General features: G+C 41.9%; 1 protein-coding gene across 1 annotated transcript in view; it reads right to left on the reverse strand.

The window, feature by feature from the left end:
* The window catches only part of LOC126418767 (CARD- and ANK-domain containing inflammasome adapter protein-like), a 53,331-nt gene that overhangs the window by 22,677 nt on the left and 3,332 nt on the right, over positions 1-27,322 (reverse strand). Inside the window, exons 2-3 of the mRNA XM_050085693.1 lie at positions 23,073-23,242; positions 22,904-22,951 (exon numbers count right to left, since the gene is read on the reverse strand). Coding sequence (XP_049941650.1) covers positions 22,904-22,951; positions 23,073-23,163 — 139 coding nt within the window. The 5' untranslated portion in view covers positions 23,164-23,242. The remainder of the gene's footprint in view (positions 1-22,903; positions 22,952-23,072; positions 23,243-27,322) is intronic.

The following is a 27,322-nucleotide window of genomic DNA, read 5'->3' on the forward strand; positions in this document are numbered from 1 at the left end:
CATGTCAACGGTTAGGACTACTGGAAAACGACAACCACTGGGAATTGACTCTACAAGGAGTCTCACTCACAGCCTCAGATGAATAAATGAGAGACTTATTCGCCATAATTGTAGCAACATGTAACCCATCGAATCCAAAACAGCTACGGCTCTCCAAAGACAGTACGACTGTTGACATACTATACCAAATCCGACAAGCTCATCCTGAACTGAATTCAACAACGATATATTCAATGAAACACTTATTCGCCTAGAAGATAAATATTTAGTAATAAACAACCAACCTTAGCACAATTTGAGATGCAAGCACCACAAAAAGATGCTATCAGTGTGCTTAACTTCGAAACTACAAAGGTAAAAAAGCTACGACGTCAACGACCTACTTCAATACATTGCTCACAACAAACCACTCTTCAGTGACAATAAAAACGAGATTTACAACGTTATTATGGACCGCATCGGCGACAACACTGGGGGAATTATTTACTTGGACATAATAGGCGGCAGCGCAAAAATGTTTCCAATAAATCGATTTCTGGCGGAAATACGTGCTAAATAACATATCTAACTTGCACTGGCATCATCCGACATTGTACCCATGCTTATGGGAGGAGGACGAACGGCCCATTCCGCCCTACAACTACCGCTGAATTCAGCCAAAGATCAATTCCCGGTATGTAAAATCTCAAGAGCATCTGGACGGGGCGAACTTCTAAAGCAAGCTAAAATTATCTTGTGGGACGAATGCACAATGGTACACAGAAAATGACTCGACGCCATGGAGACAACATTACAGGACTTGCGAGGAAACTCTGAAGTGAAAGGAGGAGCTCTACTCAGGAGATTTTCGACAAACACTTTCACTTATCCCCAAGTCAACACCAGCAGACGAGATAACAGCATGCTTAACAAAAATCACACCGCTGCCCACACATGCAAATACTGCGACTAAAAAAAAAAAAAAATGACAGTTGAACTATCGAAAGACGTCTAACTCATCGGCCCAATTTATTCAAATATTGTTTTATGACTGTACAAATCCGGGCTGCCTACTGAAAAGGCCAATTTTGGCTATTTAAAAAAATTTCGTTGACGATATAAACTTTAATATTCAAAAGAAAGTTCCCAGTGAACAGAGAATGTACAAATCAACCGACACGATGGTAAAAGTTGAAGAGAGTGTGAAATTCCCTATAGAATTTCTAATCTCTTTCCATTACACTGCCATTGACTTAAAATTGGATCTCCGATCATACCTCTCAGAAATCTCAGCTCATCAAAACTGTGTAATGGAATAATGATGATCGTCAAACAGCTATTGAATAACATCTTCGAGGCAGAACTTATGACTGGAAAGTACGAAGGACACACACTACTTGCCCCCAAAATGCCACTGATCTCTACTGCACTACCATTCCAATTTAAATTACTGCAATTTCCAACCAGATTAGCTTACAGTTTTACAATTAACAAAGAGCAAGCACTAACTTTAAAAGATTGCGGCATCAACCTCAACGAAGACCCCTGCTTCTCTCACGGTCAACTATACGTAGCTTGCTGAGCAGTAGGAAATTTGAAAAGTTTGTATATATATATATATATATATATATATATATATATATATATATATATATATATATATCCCGGGTAGCTAAAAGAGAAATGTTGTTAATAAACAAATATTGTGAGTAGTTTATGTTTGCAAAAACCTTTTTTACCTCTTATAATTTCAAGTTTATTCTTCTATTCCAGCTACCATACAATCTCATATCAACTCCTTGAGCGAAGCCGGGTATCACAGATAGTTCTAGCATAAGAAATGATTTGTTCTGGTGCCTGTTTCGGAAGATTAGTTTGAACAAATGTACCCAACTTGTCGACATCAGGAAGTGTTTTTCGTTGCAAATCACGATAAAAACGTCGTTTGCAGATTGATTCAGTGCAGCCTTCCCAACTGTTTTGCTAGCAGTTGCCAAACATACGTCCTCAGTCAAAACCAGTGGCGCATTGGTATTAACTGAATATCCGGATTTTGATTCGTAACACGCAAACGATGTAGTATGTCTTCCCTCAAGTATTCTTTGTATTCTTCTCAGAAACCGTTTGGTTATGACGGGAGGCACGTCATAAGTAATGTACGTATATGGGGTGGCTGAGCAGTTCAGTACTTCAGCGAGTGAAGTGCCTCAATGTGCATAATTCTGAAAACGATTTAATTCCTGGCAAGAGTTCTCAATTCTCGGAAGGACAACAGTCTACGTAGGTTGATTAACAGTTAACATAAGTAAGAGCATTTAGTTTTGTTCGCGTGAATAGCATACAGACGGCCTAATGCGACGGTGTAACATAAAATGGGATATCCTGAAAATACTTTACCTAATTTACAATGTTAAAATCAGTTCACAAGTACATTCTATATTATTTAGTATTCTGGCACTTCGGAGTAAACTATAGTCTTAGCAGATATTACGCTTTCATGATTAGAAAATATACAGTTAACGTTGTTAGCGGTGTTAACAACATTCTTATACGTGTATTGTCTGTTATAAAGCACAAGTACCGTCCATTTTAGAAGTGAGCTGTCAAATAAACAACTATTAGTTGTCCCAGTTACTACTAGTCGCTTGTTGCGTTTTCCCTGCCACAACTCTTCAGGTTTTGAAATGTTTGATCATGTGTTTAATGCATTTCATCAAACTGCACTACTCCATACTATTGTGTGATTTGTGAGTTTTCGAGAGTAACTGTGAATGCGGTACATCCTAACCATTATTGTCCTTAATATCATTGCTCAGTACTTTTAAAGTGATGGATTTTTCACCATCTTCAGTTTATCGTGTATAGAAGAGTAGATAGCCACCACTGCAGTTAAATGCATTGGATTTCGTTTGGTCCATTAATATTGGATTGTATGGTGAAGTGTTGAATAAGCCACATGGACGTTGAAGACAACTTCAAATAAGACTGGATCAATGTCAGCAACTGGTATTTCTGCTGAGACGATTCGACAATTTGATGTGGTGCGACTTTATCGATTAACCAGATTAAAATGTGTGCAGGTAGCAATGCTCTTTTTCACCATTCAGTGCAATACATCCAACAACGTGTCTCTAGAAAAACATAATGGTTCTTAGTGAAATCCATTAAAGGTTTCAATTTTTGTTTCAACACAGGTACAGGAATATTACGACGATCCGATGATGATTGTCCAGTTAACAGAAGTTCGTTTATTTCATGCCACACGGGATTGCATGTGAATGTAACAAAAGACTGGGCGGTCATATGTCATTATATATTGTGTATATTCATGCATGTAATGCAACCAGTAGTACGACTGTTTTAGACAGTTCGATGCGATTCATACTACTGTCTTAACAACTGCACTAAAGAAATGAGTGTACTCCTTGTAACGCAACTTGGTTTGATTTATTTGAATGCTGAGGAGTTTATCAGTCTCGATTGTCGCATACATATCCGTGATGTACTGATGTAACAATTGTAGATGTTTTAAAATGCTACTTTTAGCGTTTTCAAATATCCTCGATTGATATGGATACTAAATTCCTTTTCGTTTCTTAATCCGCTTATGAATTTCTCAGTTTGATGCTGAAATGGTATCCACCTTCTCTTTGCCAACATAAAAAGGGATCTCGCGATCCGTTGTATGAGCGAGGAATTCTGGACAATCGCTCAACCTCAGCATTTCTTCCACGAAGAATTCTATCACCCTGGTTAAATGTTTCACAACTGCCACCTCACCAATTGTTGGTGCATTGAAGTATCTTTCGTGTTGGCCGACATGTGTTTTGTCTACTGTAGTTACAACTTTGTAGTTCAAGGGCAGTTCTGAACAATCGAATTAATTTGTATTGTTGATCGAATAAAGTTTGTAATGCAGTGGGAATTTCTCAAATAGTGGCCGTAGTTAATCGACAACGTCGATCGATTTGTTCATCACTGTTTCATACGACATGGAGTTGCGTTCTACAATGGGCAGTAGAGATTCTGTAAAATGATAAATTTTGCCCGTACACTTTTTAAGTAATCAAGTAATTATTTACCACGGAATTTGTTGCACCAAATTATGTCATTTGCAAACACGATACGGGTGTGTTCTATTTTTGCCAAAAAATGTTTCGAATGACTAGTGTCACCTGATACCATCGTCGAAAATGGTTTGGCTGGTGAATGTACAGTAATTCTGGCAGTTTCACTGATCCACCCAATTAGCACATTCCTTGTGATTCATTCCTAAATTTGGGGGCACTGTAATTCACGCATAGTGGATCCACTATTCCAGTACTCTCATTTGGAATGAGGCTGTAGTCAAAATTAGTATCTTAATGCAATGGGACAGCATGTAAATCAATGTCGAATATTTGTCTGGATCGAGTAATACATATTGGAGAACTATCCAGTCTTGCTTTTCATTGCTCGTTTGTTCCAAAATACAGCGCTGGAGCATTGCGTACTTGAAGGGTTTTCACTCTAGCCTCCCATTGCTCGTCTGTTAGTGACATTCCTGAAGTCCTTTCCTTTCTTGCTTGGCATGTAGATCGACCAATTGCTTGTCGTTTGGGTAAAATAATTGATCTGACGCCCAAAATAATGATTTTTGGTCACAATTACAAAGTAACTTGGGAAAAGAAAAAGAAAAGAAAATCCGTGTGCTATCATCTTCCCCCCCCCCCCCCCCCCTCCCAATGAACCATGGACCCTGCCGTTGGTGGGGAGGCTTGCGTGCCTCAACGATACAGACAGCCGTACCGTAGGTGCAACCACAACGGAGGGGTATCTGTTGAGAGGCCAGACAAACGTGTGGTTCTTGAAGAGGGGCAGCAGCCTTTTCAGTAGTTGCAGGGGCAACAGTCCGGATGACTGACTGATCTGGCCTTGTAACACAAGCCAAAATGGCCTAGCTGTTCTGGTACTGCGAACGGCTGAAAGCAAGGGGAAACTACAGCCGTAATTTTTCCCGAGGGCATGCAGCTTTACTGTATGATTAAATGATGATGGCGTCCTCTTGGGTAAAATTTTCCGGAGGTAAAATAGTCCCCCATTCGGATCTCCGGGCGGCGACTACCTAGGAGGACGTTGCTATCAGGAGAAAGAAAACTGGCGTTCTACGGATCGGAGCGTGGAATGTCAGATCCCTTAATCGGGCAGGTAGGTTAGAAAATTTAAAAACGGAAATGGATAAGTTAAAGTTAGGTATAGTGGGAATTAGTGAAGTTCGGTGGAAGGAGGAACAAGACTTTGGTCAGGTGAATACAGGGTTATAAATACAAAATCAAATAAGGGTAACACAGGTGTAGGTTTAATAATGAATAAAAAAATAGGAGTATGGGTAAACTACTTCAAACAGCATAGTGAACGCATTATTGTGGCCAAGATAGATACGAAGCCCATGCCTACTACAGTAGTACATGTTTATATGCCTACTAGCTCTGCAGATGACGAAGAAATTGATGAAATGTATGATGAGATAAAAGAAATTATTCAGCTAGTGAAGGGAGACGAAAATATAATAGTCATGGGTGACTGGAATTCGTCAGTAGGAAAAGGGAGAGAAGGAAACATAGTAGGTGAATATGGATTGGGGCTAACAAATGAAAGAGGAAGCCGCCTGGTAGAATTTTGCGCAGAGCATAACTTAATCATAGCTAACACTTGGTTAAAGAATCATGAAAGAAGGTTGTATACATGGAAGAACCCTGGAGATAATAAAAGGTATCAGATAGATTATATAATGGTAAGACAGAGATTTAGGAACCAGGTTTTAAATTGTAAGACATTTCCAGGTAAGGTGTGGACTCTGACCACAATCTATTGGTTATGAACTGCATATTAAAACTGAAGAAACTGCAAAAAGGTGGGAATTTAAGGAGACGGGACATGGATAAACTGACTAAACCAGAGGTTGAACAGAGTTTCAGGGAGAGCATAAGGGAACAATTGACAGGAATGGGGGAAAGAAATACAATAGAAGACGAATGGGTAGCTTTGAGGGATGAAATAGTGAAGGCAGCAGAGGATCAAATAGGTAAAAAGACAAGGGCTAGTAGAAACCCTTGGATAGCAGAAGAAATATTGAATTTAATTGACGAAAGGAGAAAATATAAAAATACAGTAAATGAAGCAGGCAAAAAGGAATACAGACGCCTCAAAAATGAGATCGACAGGAAGTGCAAAATGGCTAAGCGGGAATGGCTGGAGGACAAATGTAAGGATGTAGAGGCTTATCTCACTAGGGGTAAGATAGATACTGCTTACAGGAAAATTAAAGAGATCTTTCGAGAAAGGAGAACCACTTGCATGAATATCAAGAGCTCAGATGGAAACCCAGTTCTAAGCAAAGAGGGAAAAGCAGAAAGGTGGAAGGAGTGTATAGAGGGTCTATACAAGGGCGACGTACTTGAGGACAATATTATGCAAATGGAAGAGGATGTAGATGAAGATGAAATGGGAGATATGATACTGCGTGAAGAGTTTGACAGAACACTGAAAGACATGAGTCGAAACAACTCCCCAGGAGTAGACAACATTCCATTAGAACTACTGACAGCCTTGGGACAGCCAGTCCTGACAAAACTCTACCATCTGGTGAGCAAGATGTATGAGACAGGCGAAATACCCTCAGACTTCAAGAAGAATACAATAATTCCAATCCCAAAGGAAGCAGATGTTGACAGATGTGAAAATTACCGAACTATCAGTTTAATAAGTCACAGCTGCAAAATACTAACGCGAATCCTTTACAGACGAATGGGAAAACTGATGGAAACCGACCTCGGGGAATATCAGTTTGGATTCCGTAGAAATGTTGGAACACGTGAGGCACTACTGACCCTACGACTTATATTAAAATAAAGATTAAGCAAAGGCAAACCTACGTTTCTAGCATTTGTAGAATTAGAGAAAGCGTTTGACAATGTTGATTGGAATATTCTCTTTCTAAAGGTGGCAGGGGTAAAATACAGGGAGCGAAAGGCTATTTACAGTTTGTAGAGAAACCAGATGACAGTTACAAGAGTCGAGGGACATGAAAGGGAAGCAGTGGTTGGGAAGCGGGTGAGACAGGGTTGTAGCCTATCCCCGATGTTATTCAACCTGTATAATGAGCAAGCAGTAAAGGAAACAAAAGAAAAATTCGAAGTAGCTATTAAAATCCATGGGGAAGAAATAAAAACGTTGAGGTTTGCCGATGACATTGTAATTCTGTCAGAGACAGCAAAGGACTTGGAAGAGCAGTTGAACGGAATGGACAGTGTCTTGAAAGGAGGGCATAAGATGAACATCAACAAAAGCAAAACGAGGATAATGGAATGTAGTCGAATTAAGTAGGGTGATGCTGAGGGAATTAGATAAGGAAATGAGACATTTAAAGTAGTAAAGGAGTTTTGCTATTTGGGGAGCAAAATGAAGAGGTATTGAATAGAACTGGGGAGAAGAGGAGTTTGTGGCACAACTTGAGTAGAAGAAGGGATCGGTTGGAAGGACATGTTCTGAGGCATCAAGGGATCACCAATTTCGTACTGGAGAGCAGCGTGGAGGGTAAAAATCGTAGAGGGAGACCAAGAGATGAATACACTAAGCAGATCCAGAATGATGTAGGCTGCAGTAGGTACTGGGAGATGAAGAAGCTTGCACAGGATAGAGTAGCATGGAGAGCTGCATCAAACTAGTCTCAGGACTGAAGACCACAACAACAACAACAATCCTCTCAGCTAACATCGACCAGCAATTGTAATTTCACAATTTTATGTCACATATGTACAAAAATGTCACTTGTTGTATTCAGTTATGTCATGTGTGCGCACCCGTACACCGAAAACGCAGGAGCCCATAAAATACAAACATATGTTGAAACAACCCACACGCTACCCATTGTAAAATCGATTTTGTATAACTGATGGAGCGGGTAGCATTTAGTGGACTTGTACGCATGTTTCCCATTCATCTTGTTCTACCAGTCTGGTAATAGTAGGTGAGTTCATCTCTTAGAGGTCTTTATGAGTACGTCCAACTTTTGCAACTGACCTCTGCAGTATACCTTTCTTTCTGCGTTTGCAAACACGAGTCTGTAGGCACAGAAGTTTGAGAAGCTTTAAAATCTTTATTTCGCTTGGATTGGTAACAAAGGTAAAAAGAACAGTAGGAGAAAGGCTCGTCAACTGGCAAGTGAAACGTCTTTTTTTTCTTCCAACACGTTGGGGCAAATGCATGACAATCACTCTGCTCAGGTCTGGTTTGTCAGGGGTCAGGACTTCGTATTTCTCCTCTATACACATACATGTCACAGGGTTATCTAAATATTTTAATGAGATTCTCGTTTTCTTCATGTACTAAGCAATGTTTGGCCAATTATTTTTCTGTGAATTTCCGGTTCCATGATATGATTCCCTTCTACTTTCTTTGTACACTGAACACCGTCGCTATAAAACAGTTAAGTCGTGCTATAAGACGATTAAATATTTTTATACTACTGATTCCTGCGTTGAAGGATACCAGTGTTTGCTCATCGTTTTCCTTTAAAATATCGCTTTAATTTTCTGATTTCACTCCACTACCTGCATGAACTCGACCACGTGCCTCCCAGTTAACTTAGTCGTGATATAAGATGAGTAAGTGTTTCCTCTCACTATTTAAAAATGTTACTGACGTGCTTGGTTGTTTTCTCATAAATTACTGATGTAATAAGTGTTTAATTTCGCACCATCTTCCTTGCGCATTCAACCACGTGGCTCTATAACGTCAATTTGATTACGCTACAAGACGACTAAAAGCTGTCGTAACTCTTGTGTAAGAAATACATCTAGCATCGTATGCTTCTCTAGCTCAGAAGTACGCTAATTATCTTTTCTCTAAACTGTGTCATATAACTAAGTGGTGCAAACGACAATGACATCACAACCTTCCTTTCCGCATATGAACCATATATAAGGCTCTTGTAGGTAGTATGATGTGCTGTCTACCAATAATCAATGTTAATGGTTTCGATTTTCTTTTAAGGAATGTTCTGCTATTGAGCCTTGATCCATGTAACAGAAGATCACGCTCTCTGTGTGTTATCTTTGACATTAGAGCCATCAGTGTTTTACTGGCCAGACAGTCGCTGACATACCCTACTGATAATACTCAGCTGATAGGTTTCCATTGCGAACATGATTATCAGAAGGTTGAAATACACTCCTGGAAATGGAAAAAAGAACACATTGACACCGGTGTGTCAGACCCACCATACTTGCTCCGGACACTGCGAGAGGGCTGTACAAGCAATGATCACACGCACGGCACAGCGGACACACCAGGAACCGCGGTGTTGGCCGTCGAATGGCGCTAGCTGCGCAGCATTTGTGCACCGCCGCCGTCAGTGTCAGCCAGTTTGCCGTGGCATACGGAGCTCCATCGCAGTCTTTAACTCTGGTAGCATGCCGCGACAGCGTGGACGTGAACCGTATGTGCAGTTGACGGACTTTGAGCGAGGGCGTATAGTGGACATGCGGGAGGGCGGGTGGACGTACCGCCGAATTGCTCAACACGTGGGGCGTGAGGTCTCCACAGTACATCGATGTTGTCGCCAGTGGTCGGCGGAAGGTGCACGTGCCCGTCGACCTGGGACCGGACCGCAGCGACGCACGGATGCACGCCAAGACCGTAGGATCCTACGCAGTGCCATAGGGGACCGCACCGCCACTTCCCAACAAATTAGGGACACTGTTGCTCCTGGGGTATCGGCGAGGACCATTCGCAACCGTCTCCATGAAGCTGTGCTACGGTCCCGCACACCGTTAGGCCGTCTTCCGCTCACGCCCCAACATCGTGCAGCCCGCCTCCAGTGGTGTCGCGACAGGAGTGAATGGAGGGACGAATGGAGACGTGTCGTCTTCAGCGATGAGAGTCGCTTCTGCCTTGGTGCCAATGATGGTCGTATGCGTGTTTGGCGCCGTGCAGGTGAGCGCCACAATCAGGACTGCATACGACCGAGGCACACAGGGCCAACACCCGGCATCATGGTGTGGCGAGCGATCTCCTACACTGGCCGTACACCACTGGTGATCGTCGAGGGGACACTGAATAGTGCACGGTACATCCAAACCGTCATCGAACCCATCGTTCTACCATTCCTAGACCGGCAAGGGAACTTGCTGTTCCAACAGGACAATGCACGTCCGCATGTATCCCGTGCCACCCAACGTGCTCTAGAAGGTGTAAGTCAACTACCCTGGCCAGCAAGATCTCCGGATCTGTCCCCCATTGAGCATGTTTGGGACTGGATGAAGCGTCGTCTCACGCGGTCTGCACGTCCAGCACGAACGCTGGTCCAACTGAGGTGCCAGGTGGAAATGGCATGGCAAGCCGTTCCACAGGACTACATCCAGCATCTCTACGATCGTCTCCATGGGAGAATAGCAGCCTGCATTGCTGCGAAAGGTGGATATACACTGTACTAGTGCCGACATTGTGCATGCTCTGTTGCCTGTGTCTATGTGCCTGTGGGTCTGTCAGTGTGATCATGTGATGTATCTGACCCCAGGAATGTGTCAATAAAGTTTCCCCTTCCTGGGACAACGAATTCACGGTGTTCTTATTTCAATTTCCAGGAGTGTATTTGCACTCTGTCTCCATGTAACATACTTTCTTCTGGAACTCACGTTACGAAACACTCTTGTCAAGTTTCTTTTAGTTACTGGAACCGATACTTACCTTGTTTAACATTTCTGATTGTCGAGCTGTCTCAGTTTATGAAGCAGGCTATGTGCAAGATGCATAACTTGGCAGTAGCAGTCTTAAAATGTTCCGATATTAATGATGCGCATTTAGAAAACACTTGCATCTGTATGTGCCCGCCAGGGCCATTAAGCCTTACTTTCCTATCACTACATTTCCTGTAGTTCGTGAATGCGGCATAGCAGATAAGCTATCCAACATAAACAACAACTGCAGTGATTTCACAAGTGCTGCAATGACCTCACTTTCCCTACATTACCAGTCATTAATCACCAACTACCGAATTATATGCAAATGGATCCTTAGGCCACGAATATCCCAGCAAATGTTCCCACATCCCCTGAAAAACTCTTTCCATCTTGTTTCCGTACAGTAGGTGTTGGAATATTGTCTCTTTTATCGCCATAAATACCGACTTCCAGTTGCCCTACAAAGCAGGTGCCGTACATAGGGAATTAAACATTCAAAGGGAACAGAAGCAGCTTTATGAACACAAGGAGCTCAGAGAGAAAGTCTGTACCAAACAAAGAAGGAACGAGTACAGGGCGGCAGAATATATAAGATAACTGCATAAAATAAAAGTGAAGACAGTAACATGGAAAGGATAAAAAAGTCACTGATGATGACGTGGGAAATGTGATAGTGCGAGAAGAATATGACATGGAATAGAAAGACCTACGTCAGAGGTCAGAGTAAGGCGCTAGGTGCAGACCACATTCTCTTAGAATAGGCTATTTTACTAAAATATTGTTCGGATTAATGTTATTCTAATTCCTTATAATATTTAAATAGCATTTACGGTCAATATTGTCATAACATATCTATTATTTTTGTGTAATTATTTCTTAAAAATAATTTACATCAAGGTCTGGTCACATGATCGTAAACCTTCTGTTATTAGCTGATGCTCTGGTGAGGTCACAGACTAGGAGTGCGAAGAAGCTAAACGTGTATTACGAGGTTTTTACTTACTTTTCCTGTAAACACTTCAGCTATTTAGTGATGGAAAAAACGCATTTGTAGCTTTTAAGTAGCAATAAAAAGGAATTTTATGAACGGTGATAGCGGAAACCTTGCGAAATTAGATGCATTTATGCTCCACCCATTTAGAGCGGCGATATGGGCAGCGACGGACATTCTTTTCTCTGTTCTCTGCAACATCACTAAAGTCGCTCAAGACTAAGGAATTGCAGAACTTTTGCAAATGGATCCATATATTACAACTACATTGTTGACTATTAGTCATGAGCTGGGCGAGGGGGGGGGGGGGGGCAAAACACAATAAAATTATTCCTGGCTAAACTCAGTGTTGGTGTCGTTTCTAAAAGACACTCAGCAGATAGACGACACTCAGGAGTTTTCCAGTCGCGCAACGGATAGCGCATCGGACTCTAGATGAAGAGATCACGTGTTCGATTCCGAAAGATCATGTATTTTTTATAAGTTTTGCACGAGAAACGAAAATAGCGTTAGCAAGAACTGATTGGAGCAGTTATTCGATTGTGGGAGGTATTATATACAGCTTCACATTAGTCTTAGTCTGAGAAATGCATTTATTTTGCGAAGAAACATTTCACCTTTTTGGAAAGCATTGCTAGCAGTGAAGCTATTACCATACGCCCACAGTACAATGTTTGCGACGATGAGGTTATACGGAGAGATATAAAGAGGGTAGAACGAGGAGGTCACACAAAGAAAAGGACTGTGGTGCTTGTGAGTGTAAACTAACGTTAAGGTCTGAAGCAGACTTACTTCATCTTTATGTAAGACGTTAAACGCAAATGTTTAAACGATGAGGATTCTAGATGGACAGTACGAAGATAAAAATATTGTTTCTAATATAGTAAAACGTGTGTGGTCACATAAACTAGAAAATAGCTCTCTGTACGTGACGTGTGTGAACAGCGATTGCAAATGCAAGCGCATGTAAACAGCAAGGAAAACATAATAATATTCTATTCCTGATCGGTATGGTAAAGCTTCGTAATAGTTATTTGGTTTTCATATGAGAGGACTGACGAGTCGTTTTAAAAATAAGTTAAAATCTTCTTTAGGATTAGATTCGAACCAGCGATCTGTGGACATCTTGTTATAAAATTCGACGGCCTATCCCTCTAACATCTGTGCTGCCGAATAACCGAGGTTTAGTTAGGTAAAAAGGACAATTTTCACTAGGAGTTTAATTTCGTTGAATGGTGCTATTTTTCATTGCAACAGTGGGAAAGCATATGTCAGGCGTATGGTAATGTTAACTTCACAGTGCAGCAGATTTTTAATAAGTTAGTGGACTTGTGCGTACGTGATGCAGTTTGCCAGTACAGTGCAACTATATTTTATGCGTCTTCTCATTCTCTGTAACACTCAAAAATAAATTTTCAGGAATTTTTATAGATGTATTTGTACAATATGGTACTACACACCATTTGTAACACATTTTCCGAAACGTAAATTCCAAACCAAGGCTTCACTCTGAATTAACATTATGACAAAAGGAGCAGCGAATTGTTGTGACTGCGTATTTCAATCACTTTATATCGTAAAAGGTCAGTCGCAAATTTTTTGGAAATAGTAGAAATGAAAAAACTGTTACACCACAGCGAAGTGAAGTTAGGCCTAAACGCTCACCAGGCCTCAAAACTCAAGTTGAAACGTCTTCCCTACAGCCAACAAGATGTTGCTAATTTCTCTTATCTTTGTGGTGCTTAAGCGAAATGTCTCTTGGAGGCAATAGAATCGTTCTGCAATCAGCTTCAAAAGTCGGTTCCCTAAATTTTGTCAACAGTCTTCCTCGAAAAGAACGTCGCCTTCTCTGCAGGGATTAACATCTGAGTGCCCGAAGCACCTCCGTAACACTTGCGTGTTGTTCGAAGCTCCCAGTTACAAATCTAGCAGCCTGTCTCTGTATGTTTCGATTAAAATGTGGCCTAATACGGATCCTTAAAACTCGAGCAGTACTTACGAGGAGGTCGAACTAGCGTCCCATATGCGGTATCCTTTACACATGAACTGCACTTTCCTAGAGTTCTCCCAATAAACGAAAGCCGATTATTCGCCTTTCTTATCACAGTCCACACATTATCGTTCCACTTCAAGTCGCTTAATGGGTCTTAGGCTTCCATTCAGTCTCTTGTTGACCAGTGTGGTGTGGCGGCTGAAGATACCAGAACGACAGCCGAAGTTCTAAATTTCACGTTCAAAAACTTCATTCACACAGGGGAATCGTGCAAAAATGCTCTCATTTGACCATCGGACAGACTCCCGTGTGGACAACATACTAATAAGCATCCCTGGCGTAGAGAAACAACGGAACGATTTGAAAGCAGATAAATCAGTAAGTCTAGATGGAATCCCAGTTCCGTTTTACAATCAGTACTCTACGGCGTTGGCTCCTTACCTAGCCTGCATTTGTCGTGAATCTCTCGCCCAGCACAGAGTCCCAGCGACTGGAAAAAAGCGCAGGTGACTCGTGTGTATAAGGACGGCGAAAGAAGGGACCCACAAAATTACAGTCTAGTATCCCCAACATGGGCTTGCTCCAGAATCCCTTAACAGATTTCCAGATCGAACATCGCGTATAGGACGCTGGTGCAGCCCTGGATGAACGATATTTCCGAACCGGGGAAGAAACTTGGTAATGGGGCTCCCCCCACTCCCTCCCCGACGAGTGTTTGAGATAGGACGTCAAAATTTAAAAAAACAATCGATTTTTCGAAAATATGTTGATTTTGTAGCGCCCGTCTTTCTGAAGAATTTGATATATAAAACATATTGTTCGAAGAAATGTAAGACATGTTATTTCTACATCTACATCTACACACATACTTCGCAAGCCAACGTACGGTGCGTGGCGGAGGGAACCCTGTAGCACTACTTGTCATTTCCTTTCGTGTTCCACTCGCAAATAGAGCAAGGGAAAAATGATTGTTTATATGACTCCATATAAGCAGTAATTTCTCGAATCTTATCTTCGTGGTCCTTACGCGCAATTTATGTTGGCGGCAGTAGAACAGTTCGGCAGTCAACTTTAAATGCCGGTTCTCTAAACTTTCTCAGTAGTGTTTCTCGAACAGTACGTCGCCTTTACACCAGGGATTCCCATCTGAGTTTCCAAAGCATATCCGTAACACTTACTTGATTTTCGAACCTACCGGTGGATTGCTTCATCTACATCTGGATGGATACTTTGCAAATCACATTTAAGTGCCTGGCAGAGGCTTCGATATCTTCCTTCAATTCGACGTGATACGGATCCCAAACATTCGAGTAGTACTCAAGAATAGGTCGCACCAGCGTCATATAAGCGGTCTCCTTCACAGATGAACCATTCCATCCTAAAATTCTCCCAACAAACTGAAGTCGACTACTCGCCTTCCCTACCACAGTTCTTACATGTTCGTTCCACCTGATATCACTGTGCAGTGTTATGTCCAGATATTTATGACCTGACTGTACCAAGCAGGACACTAGTAATATTGTATCCGAACATTACAGGTTTGATCTTCCTACTCATCCGCATTAATCTACATTTACTCACGTTTAGGGCTAGCTGCCATTCATCACACCAACTGGAAATTTTGTCTGTCTTGTATCTTCCTACCAGCACTCAACTTCGACACCTTAGCGTACACCACGGCATCATCAGCGAACAGCCGCAGATTACTGCCCACCCTGTCCGCCAAGTCGTTTATGTATATAGGGAATAACAGTGATCCTATCACACTTCCTTGGGCACTCTTGATGTTAATTCGGTATCCGATGAACACTCGCCGTCGAGGAAAACGTATTGAGTTCTAACACTTAAGAAGTCTTCAAGGTAGTCACAATCTGGGAGTTTATTCCATATTCACGTACCTTCGTTAACAATGTGCAGTCAGGTACCGTGTCGAAAACTTTTGGAAAAACCGTAAATATGGAATCTGACTGTTGCCCTTCATCCACTGTTCCCAGTATATCGTGTGAGAAAAGGGCAAACTGACTTTCACATGAACGAAGGTTTCTAAAACCATATTGGTTCGTTGACATAAGCTTCTTTGTCACAAAGAAAGTTTATTATATCCGAACTGAGATTATGAGAGTATGTTCAAGGATTCTACAGCAAACAGAAATTAGGGATATTGGTCTGTAATTTTGCGGATCCGTTCTTTTACCCTACTTGAATAGTTGAGTAATATGCACTTTCTTCCAGTCGCTTGGGACTTTGTGCTTGGCAAAAGATTCACGATAAATGCAAGCTATGCAATGGGCCATTGCCGTAGAGTACTCTTTGTAAAATCGAACTGGGATTCCATCTGGACCTGGCGATTTATTTGCATTCAAATCTTTCAGTTGTTTCTCTGAGCCAGGTATGCTTATTACTGTGTCGATAATACGAGAATCTGTCTGATTGGCATATGAAGGTACGTTTTTACGATTCTCTGAAATTTAAAACTTGGGCTTTCGTTCTGCTATCTTCAATCGCCACGCCGGACTGGTCAACAAGGGACTGAATGGAAACCTTAGACCCGATTACGGATTTTACGTAAGACCAGAATTTTCTCGGGTTCTCTGCCAGATTTTTTGCTGATGTGTGACGGTGGTAGCTGTTATATGCTTCGCGTATGGATCTCATTTGTGTGTTCCCCTTTGAAGCGAGAGCGCAACAGGCTCTGCTTTCTCAGCATCCGCCATGGTGGGCCGTTTCCATCCTTCATCCACTTACTATGCACGTCACTCTCCAGACCACGACTCACAATCTGCTTACTCTTTGCCCGTAATTCGTCAATATTCATCTTACTGGAACTAAGTGAGGCCAGTTTACTGTGTAAGTGAGACGCTAATAACTGCTTATCTGCTCTAACTAGCAGAAACACTCTCCTAGACTTGTTGACTGATTTATTAACTTTCGTAATCATAGTTGCTATAGTGACATCACGATCGGTAATTCCCGTTTCTTCACTGACATTGTCGATAAGACCTGGCCCTGACATTGTCGATAAGGTCCGGCCTATCTGTAGCTACAAAGTCTAAGAAATTTCCATTGAGTGTGGGCTGACGATACAGCTGCTCAAGACAATTTTCAGAAAACGTGTTCAGAAGTATGACTGTCTGGCTGTGTCCACCGCAATTAATCCATAGACATTCCAGTCTATAATCGGCAGGTGAGTCGCTTCCAACTAGTATTGCATGATTTGGGCCTTTACGTGCTGTTGACCATAACTTCCTTTGGATGACTCTAGAACTGTCACAGCAGAGTCGGGTGACCGGTAAAAACATTCAACAGTTAACTTGGTTTCACGTACACCTGTTATAAGCGACCAGATGACTTCAATGTCACACTCAACTTCGACCTCAAAAGCAACGAATTTTTATTTCTACTGCAATGAACATCCGGTTTCAGCCAGCTTTGATTCCCAAGAATAATTTGAGCTCGTGGACTTTGGTTTTAAGTGTGCCAAAGTGCAGTACCACACCTCTTCACACTGCATTCTTCTATCGCACGTCACAGTATTTCGCTCTATGAAATTCAGACGTGTATATTTTGTAATGAACACAATAAACCTGTATTCAGGACAGTGCAAATTAAAATGTCCTGTCGTGTCTCTCTCAATCCCAGTAGGCCGGTTTGGCATCTTACCCCCGTTAAAAAAACTCGCAATTAACACTCGGTGGGATTATTTGTGACCGGGAGAATAATCTTCAGAAAATTTGCACTGTTCTTGCCTATTACCTAATAACTTTCTCTTTTGTGTGACAAAATGTCGTTGTCTAATACTGAAAAAGCCGTTAATTCGAATAGTACCCAAAAGTGGTGTAGTTTCTCGATTTGATTACGTTTATTTTGTCACTGTCCGCTACGTAAATGGAAATAGGCCTTTGTAATATTTCAGCAATTATAACACATGCCAAATAAGCGAGACTGTTTTGCCACAAATATTCATTTTTATCTACCTCGTGTAAGTCGTGAAGTACCAGTGTCACATACGTATTAAGCTTATCACAGGCAAAAAGTTTATGCTAGGTAATAGTTTCACATTTCATTCATATCTTCCAGTTTCTCAGAGGTCTAAAAGTGGTAGCGGTACTAAATGTTTATATAAATTTGGAAGCGTCATATTCTTCCATATAATTTGTATGATTTCCTGTCTCTTCTCCTCCCTCGTTCTGACAAACAATCTTGCCATCACTAGTTCTGTAACTATTCCTGTCACTGTCAAAACTTATTCTCCGGTTAACTTCACTAACCCTGCCGGAATCACCAGTTAATTTTTCCCGCGTTTATTCTCCGGTTAGGCGTCATTACGTATTCGTACAATGCGTTTTCCGCGAAATTCCGAGAATAGAACTTACGCGGCTGCTAACCGGAAACTGTACAACTGTCCCTCAGTAGTAGCAATCTGCCAAAAATTTTCTGTCAAAATTTCATGTTACTGGATATCGCCGAGAAGATAATATGTAATCTTTTTTACCTGTTATTCCTGTTAGTCGTTTATTTCCGCTCTGGTAGTTTGAATCTACGGATTTCGCTAATAATTATGACAACACTAATCATTCGCACACTCAATCAACAACATAAGCAGTGATTGACATTACCCGTTGGGTTTTTTATTCGGCCCAGCTCTTATAGCCGCGTCGCCTTTTGTCTGCGGGAAAGTTTTTTACTTCTTGATGCGACGGGCAGTCCCCTGGCAGAGACATCGCGTACACTATGCACGGATTCTAAAGACAACTTACGATTAGTTCAGAAATCAACTTACAACATGTTCAAAAATGTTCAAAGACCAACAGGGATGCGTTCTAAAGTCGTATGAAAAATCGATAGACCAATATGCTCTGGTTGCTAGGAGATTTGTGAAACAAGGTTTTTTCCTTCTTTCGCGATCCCGGTTTGCCCGCCTCCCCTCCCTTCCCACCTAAACCGCTAGTGCGACCTATTCTTGAGTACTTCCCGAGTGTCTGGGATCTGTACGAGGTCGGGTTACAGGGAGACATCGAAAAAATTCTAGGTGGGCTAGGTTTCTAACTGATACGTTCCAACAACAGGCAAGTGTTGCGGAGAACTCAAACGGGAATTCGTGACGAGAAGGCGACGTTCTTTCCAAGGAACACCACTGAGAACCGGCAACAAGCTGACTGCCGAAATATTCTGTTGTCTCCAACATACATAGCGTGTAAGGACAACAAAGGTAAGATTCGAGAAACTGGGGAACATACGGACGCATGCATGCGTTTTTCCTTCGTTCTCTTTCCGTGTGGAACAGGAACGGAGATGAGTATTAGTGGTATAGGGTACCCTCCGCCATGTGCCATAAGGTGGAGTGCGGAGTATCGATGTAGATGTAGATACATCCTCACTAAACATAAGGGATTTTTCAGTATTTCAGTATTAACATTTAGCAGCTCTGGAAGTTTTGCAATTACTAACTAAAATGTAACCGTTACTTTCACTATTTACAACAGCAACATCTTGTTAAATTCAAGTTAGATGTTTCAATTTACGTTTCCCAGCGCAGCACTGCACCCTGAAAGAGCTGCTAAAAGCATGACAAAGGAGGACAGAATAACATGTAAAAGAAACAGAACTAAAGATGATGAAAACACACTCAGAATGGTTCAGATGGCTCTGAGCACTATGGGACTTAACTTCTCAGGTCATCAGTCCCCTAGAGCTTAGAACTACTTAAACCTAACAAACCTAAGGACATCATACACATCCATGCCCGAGGCAGGATTCGAACCTGCGACCGAAGTGGTCGCTCGGCTCCAGACTGTAGCGCCTAGAACCGCACGGCCACTCCGGCCGGCTGGAGGGAAGAAACCGCTCATTCCGAAGAACACTACTGAGAAAGTTTAGAGAACCGTGAGCTGAGGCTGACTGCAGAAGGATCCTCCTACCACCAATATACATTTTGCGTAGGGACCACGAAGATAAGATACGAGAAATTAGGGCTTATACGAAGGTAAATAGACAGTCGTTTTGCCCTCGTTCTCTCTGCGAGTGGAACAGGAAGGAAAACGATAGTTGTGGTACAGAGTACCCTCCGCCACGCACCGTATGGTGGCTTGCGGAATATGTATGCAGATGTAGATATACCCATAATATGCTTTTCGGAACGAGGAAAGGAATACGTGGAAAATAATAAATGAAACGACCGCTTGACGAACATGTGTTCAGACATCGGGGAATAACTTCCGTGGTACCAGAGAAGGGTAGAGGGCAAAAGCTGTAGGGGAAGACAGAGACTGGAACATATCGTGTTAATACCTATAATTGAGGACGTAGGGCAAAAGTCCTGCTCTCAGATAAAGAGGCCGGCATAGGATGGGAAGTCGTGGTGAGTCGCATCAAACCAGTCCTTATGAAAAGGGGGCGTGGGAGACTCCTCAAATGCCACTGGAGCTGCACCTTGCAATATCTATCCTATAGCAACTAATTACCTATGTTGAGCCGGTCGGTGTGGCCGAGCGGTTCTAGGCGCTTCAGTCCGGAACCGCACGACCGCTACGTTCACAGGATCGAATCCTGCCTCGAGCATGGATGTGTGTGATGTCCTTAGGTTAGTTAGGTTTAAGTATTTCTAAGTTCAAGGGGACTGATGACCTCAGATGTTGAGTCCCATAGTGCTCAGAGCCATTTGAACCATGTTTGAACCATCACACCTTTAAGAAATACGCATAACTTGAGATGATAGTACATCAAATAAGCTGTTGAAAACGTAATCAACGGAAATATCTACAGTACTGGTATTGAGTCACATCTTTCTTGCAGCAGTTCACCAGGCAATTTTTCCCAACAGAATGAAATATGTCATTCTATGATTTCTTCGCTACGGTCGCAGGTTCGAATCCTGCCTCGGGCATGGATGTTTGTGATGTCCTTAGGTTAGTTAGGTTTAACTAGTTCTAAGTTCTAGGGGACTAATGACCTCAGCAGTTGAGTCCCATAGTGCTCAGAGACATTTGAACCATATGATTTCTTGAAGGAAGGGCAACCCACTCAAAACAATGACTGATCCTAGCAGGATGCCACAAACGTCACCTACTCTCCTAGAGAAGGAAATTATTAGAATAATTTATTCATACAAAAATGGGCAAATTTCTTGAAGGCTCCGTAGTCATTAAAAGAAAATAAGTTCCCTTTCAGAAGAATGTTGCAGTCATTAAAATTATGACAGATATCTTAGGACACCTAAACTAGAAGTATTTGTCAGTAAGTATAGTCTGTGGTTTCACCGAAGCCCTTGTGTTTATCACAGTCTCCTACTAGCAAACGCTACCACTATACCATCAATAGCTCGTCAGCTAATTAGCTCAAATCCTGTCCTACAGACAGCTATTGTCTATGGTATCAGATTAATGTTTTGTATAGTTTTATGTTCCTTTCTGTCTTCCCTTTCGTATCCAGTCTATGGTAACAACCTGGTAACGGGACGTAAGTGTAATTTAAATTAATGACTTCGGCGACGCCAACAGGATGACTAAAATTGTGTCAGCTACAGACCAATAACTTCCTTTTCCTGTTTGCCTCATGTTTGCCATAAACTTCCTATCAGACAGCCTACCTCAGGCCAATTACATTCAATTGCCCTTCAGCCATAAAATGTAGAATAAGCTATATTTATGTACAGTAATAAACTGTTACAGGAGGTACATAGCACAAAATTCGTAGTTATTCACTCTTATTACAACTGAAATGGAAATGTAACATACTTCACACTGTGAAGAGGTAACTCGAGAGGTGTTTTTTAATGAATTTCTCTCGTTGTTGACCAGAGAGTCATAAAGCTTCCTTTTTTGCTCGTATACGTTCCATTACGCGATATGTGGCTAATTTTTAAGCGAACTCGGCTCTTACTCAAATTATCTTTATTACCCAGAGAAGAATGAGTAAAACAATTTGTAAAATTAATGCGAGGTCCTTCCCCATTAAATTGTCTAGTTGTGAACATTTACCACTGCTCCACAGTTCACAGATTTTCTCGTGTGGATTGTTCTAACAAACTCTATTGTAAATCACATAAGTGTCCACATGGGCTGTAACAATGGCCTCAGGCAAGGAGTGAAAATTCTGCAGTTGATGAAAGGATACAATGCTGTTGAAAGCTGAAAGTTGATGAAAGGAAACAATGCTGTCATGAGTCTGAACCAGCTTCGCACTGATCTTGAATGCATAAGAAACAGGAAACAGTTTTCTAAACACAACCCTAACACTTCTGTTCGGTAGCTCCTGGTACTCGTGATTTTGTAAAGACAAATACAAAATAAATGACTGACATTATCAACTTCATACTTTTTCCAGAATGAGATTTTCACTCTGCAGCGGAGTGTGCGCTGATATGAAACTTCCTGGCAGATTAAAACTGTGTCCCCGACCGAGACTCTAACTCGGGACCTTTGCCTTTCGCGGGCAAGTGCTCTACCATCTGAGCTACCGAAACACGACTCACGCCCGGTCTCACAGCCTTACTTCTGCCAGTATCTCGTCTCCTACCTTCCAAACTTTTCAGAAGCTCTCCTGCGAACCTTGCAGAACTAGCACTCCTGAAAGAAAGGATATTGCGGAGACATGGCTTAGCCACAGCCTGGGGGATGTTTCCAGGATGAGATTTTCACTCTGCAGCGGAGTGTGCGCTGATATGAAACTTCCTGGCAGGTGGTCGGGCACACAGTTTTAATCTGCCAGGAAGTTTCATACTTTTTGATTGGTTACATATGTACTATGAATGCAAGGAGTTTATTATGATAACATTGTGTAGATAATGCCAGGAGAGTTTGCCATTGCTTGTACATCAGCATTGTGTTTGTAAAGTAGCAGCTTGTTTAATTGTTGTCGATCCGTTTCTTACTTACTTGCTTTCTTAGTTTTTACTGTTCATGTGTTATACTGATCTACATTGAACAAGCATTTGTTTGTCAAATGGTAGTGATACATTACACAGCCGTACTACAATTATTGGTGCAATGATCTATGGAACATGTATACAGTGGATAAATAAATAGCATTCCAACTACTAGAGTATATAACACCGAAAAGTAATGATGTTACAGAGATCATTCAAAACATGATTAGACTGTGACCCGAAGCAGTTATTAAACCAACAAATAAGACAATCACGATGAGATGAGATAGCTGCGACTGAAGTTCTTGAACCACTAAGTGTGCCAAGGAATAATGGAACAATAATAGGATGCTTACCTGTATTACCGGTTTTGAAACGGTGGACCGTGACTTCAGGATCAGATCCTGAAAAAGAAATTAATACATATCTCAGTGGAAAAACTGAACACGCATTTCACGTCTTGCTATAACATTGTTATTCTTTATAATACACAGAGTTATAAAAGAAAAAAAGAAATTTTTTTACCTTTTAACGAATTTCGGTCACTGAAGTTAGTAGCTGTGGCTACTGTCACAAAAATGTAGATGGAAAAGATGATGCTTCTGCAGACCATCATGAAAGGACGCAAGTACTGAGCCAAGTAAAGATATTTTCCGTCCAAATATATTCATAAAATGTGCACACTGTTGATCAACCTGTAAGTTTATGAATAAATATAGTTACACAACCAATTTCATTTCTACACGTTATATATCAAGTCAACTAGTAAAATTAATGTTTCAACCTAACTTAGATTACGTTACATAACAAAATTCGCTGTGGCCAATACATGCTGACTGGTTCTGCTTAAATATTAACCGCCAATGTTTCCGAAGCAGCTGAGTTATCGTAATTCTATTTACATCTGATTAATTGTGAGAAAGTGCGAAAACAGATAATTTGAAGGAGAAAATACCGTTGATGACGTACAAGTGGTTCTAACTTCAAATACCACGGAGTGACACTGCCGTCAAATAGCAGACGTTTGGATGATATAAACAATAAAAGTGGCCTGGCCAAGCGAGCCGTAAAACAACTAAATTGTATCCCCTGGAAAAACAATATAACATGCAGAACACAATATACCATCTAGCAATTCATTGTCAAAAGTGTCACAACGTATAGAGAAAGGTTGCGGTAGCTTACAAACTGAAAGACATCCTGTTGGCTGTCGAGCTTTTCAGAGCATTCATACAAGGTTGGCGCCGGTGGCGACACCTTCAACGTCCTGACATAAGGAAAGTTTCCAACTGATTTCTGATACACAAACAGCAGTTGACCGGCGTTGCCTGGTGAAAGGTTGTTGTGATGCCTCGTGTAAGGAGGAGAAACGCGTCCATCACGTATCCGACTTTGATAAAGGTCAGATTGTAGGCTATCGCGACTGCGGTTTATCCTATCGCGACATGGCTGCTCGCGTTGGTCGAGATCTAATGACTGTTAGCAGAATATGGAGTCTTCAGGAGGGTAATATGGAGCGCCGTGCTGGATCCCAACGGCCTCGTATAACTAGCGGTCAAAATGAGAGGCATCTTATCCGCATCTCTGAGTCAACAGATGGGGACGTTTGCAAGACAACAACCATCTGCACGAACAGTTCGACGACGTTTGCAGCAACATGGACTATCAGCTCGGAGATCATGGCTGCGGTTACCCTTGGCTCTGCATCACAGAAAGGAGCACCTGCGATGGTGTACTCAAGGACGAACCTGGGTGCACGAATGGCAAAACGTCATTTTTTCGAATGAATCCAGGTTCTGTTTACAGCATCATGATGGTCGCATCCGTATTTGGCGACGTCGCTGTGAATGCACATTGGAAGCGTGTATTCGTCATCGCCATACTGACATATCACCCGGCTTGATGGTATGGGTTGCCATTGGTTACACGTCTCGGTCACCTCTTGTTCGCATTGACGGCACTTTGAACAGTGCACGTTACATTTCAGATGTCTTACGACCCGTGGCTCTACCCTTCATTCGATCCCTGCGAAACCCTACATTTCAGCAGGATAATGCACGGCCGCATGTTGCAGGTCCTGTACGGGCCTTTCTAGATACAGAAGATGTTCGAGTGCTGCCCTGGCCAGCACATTCTCCAGATTTCTCACCCACTGAAAACGTCTGGTCATTGGTGGCCGAGCAACTGGCTCGTCACAGTACGCCAGTCACTACTCTTGATGAACTGTGGTATCGTGTTGAAGCTGTATGGGCAGCTGTACCTGTACACGCCATCCAAGCTCTGTTTGACTCAATGCCCAGGCGTAACAAGGCCGTTATTACGGCCAGAGGTGGTTGTTCCGGGTACTGATTTCTCAGGATCCACGCGCACAAATTGCGTGAAAGCGTAATCACATGTTATAATATATTTGTCCAATGAATGACCGTTTATCATCTGCATTTCTTCTTGGTGTAGCAGTTTTAATGGCCAGTAGTGTACAATTTCAGACCGCACAGAAAGAAAGGGCCCACTCTATTATAGTCACAATGTATGCCAGACACAAGATAGCCAAAATGAAAATGGCAACAGACTCCCCATGAATTTAGAAGAAAATTAATAACCAAACAAACAGTTTGAGCTATCATAGCGCAGAAGATATCCAATGAAAGCTAACATGTATACATCGCAAAAGGTAACAATTCATTTATTTCACATGTTCTAAAAGTTACACCTAATTTTATAAGATTATGATTGTGTAAATGTTTGACTATTCGACACAAATGTAGGTCGTTTTCTATATTGTAACTCCCACCCTCCACCCTGCCTCCAAGTAAGTTTTTGCCTATACCAGTTTTGTTCATGTAGTAATCAGTCAGATTATAATGGCTCCAAACCATACAGATGTATGTAGATATATATATTCACACATTCATTTTAATTTTCGCATCATTGCGAAATTGTGCATCACTAGTTACGCATTATTTCCATTAGGCCTGCTTCAGACGGGAGCGAATGGAGGTAATACAGCAGAAGGAGCATCCGCTGACAGCTTTCCAGTGTCCATCTGTCGACGACAGTTCGCTTGTACCCATGACCTGGCGTTTACCCTGGAGCGAACGCACGGGAACGCGAGGCAACCAATGAATGCTGAACCGCTTTTAGTAAAACTATACCAGAATGACAGTTCATACAATTTTTAATATCAGATCATCCCTACATACAAAAAATTATACCCTTTGTCAAAAGTAATGGGAACTTTGTTTGACCAGAGAACTTTATGTGGTATACACCTTTTTTATGCTTCACTACTTTCCACGTAAGTTTGAAACACCTCTTTCAAATAAGAGAAAAGGCGTACGGCAATGTACTGTTGTAACTGAACACTCTCATGCAGTCAGTCGTAACTCAATGTATTTGGCCATTTCATCAAAGATCTTGTTTAAAAATTAAACCTTAATTTATGAAGCACTACGAAATAAATATTTTGAGGCAGCGTGTTGTAGGAATAAATGAATAACCATCCACACCTCCGCTCTCCACTGCACTGTACGGTGGCGGGGAGCACTTGCGCCCGCTCCGCCGTGGCAACAGCCTCGCTACAGCTTTTGGTCCCCCCCCCCCTCCCCCCGCTCGACATTCTCCTACTTGTCTGGCCGAACTGCGTCAGCACCACGGGGAAGTCCTGGCGTCTGTCGACACGCTGACCGCTTCCTGTTGACAAACCGCCGTTTCGCAGTGCTAACATTATTAGCTCACAACTTCCAGGCTTGCAGCAACAGCATCTACCGCAGCGTCTGTCAAAAAAACGCTAACTTGCATCTATATCTACATGTTGTCGTTGTGATCTTCATTCGAGTGTCTGGTTTAATGCAGCTCTCCATGCTACTCTATCCTGTGCAAGCCTCTTCATCTCCGAATAACTACTACAACCTACATCCTCCTGAATGCGCTTAGTGTATTCATCTCTAGGTCTCCCTCTACATTTTTACCCTCCACGCTGCCCTCCAATACTAAACTGGTGTACCCGTTGATGCCTCAGAACTTGACGAATCTATCGATCTTCTTCTAGTCAAATTGTGCCACAAATTCCTCTTCTCCCTAATTCTGTTCAGTACTTCCTCATTATTTACGCGATCTACCCATCTAATCCTCAGGATTCTTCTGGAGCACCGCATTTCGAAAGCTTCTACTCTCTTCTTGTCTAAACTATTTATCGTCCATGTTTCACTTCCAGTGACGGCTACACTCCATACAAATACTTTCAGAAAGAAATCCCTGACACTTTAATTTACACTCGATGTTAACAAATTTCTTCAGAAACACTTTTCTTGCCATTTCCAGTCTGCATTTTATATCCTCTCTACTTCGACCATAAGTTATTTTGCTCGCCAAATAGCAAAACTCATCTAGCACTTTAAGTGCCTCATTTCCTAATCTAATTCCCTCAGCATCACCTGAATTAATTCGACTACATTCCATTACCCTCGTTTTGATTTTCTTGATGTTCATATCTGTATCTATATTCCGCAAGCCACCCAACGGTTTGTGGCGGAGGGTACTTCGTGAACCAATATCATTGCCCATTTTTCCTGTTGCAATCGCGCATGGTTAGCGCAAAGAACTATCGGTGGGAAGCCTTCGGGCGGGCACGAATCTCTGATTTTATCTTCACGGACTTTTCGAGATTTACATAGGAGGGGGCAATAGCTGTTGCTTCAAAATGAATATACAGGTTTTCAGGTATCGTAGTATTTATTACTTCAACTTACAATTATATATAACACATCAAATGAAAG

This window comes from Schistocerca serialis, chromosome 9 (genome assembly GCF_023864345.2).
Source record: "Schistocerca serialis cubense isolate TAMUIC-IGC-003099 chromosome 9, iqSchSeri2.2, whole genome shotgun sequence".
NCBI lineage: Eukaryota > Metazoa > Arthropoda > Insecta > Orthoptera > Acrididae > Schistocerca > Schistocerca serialis.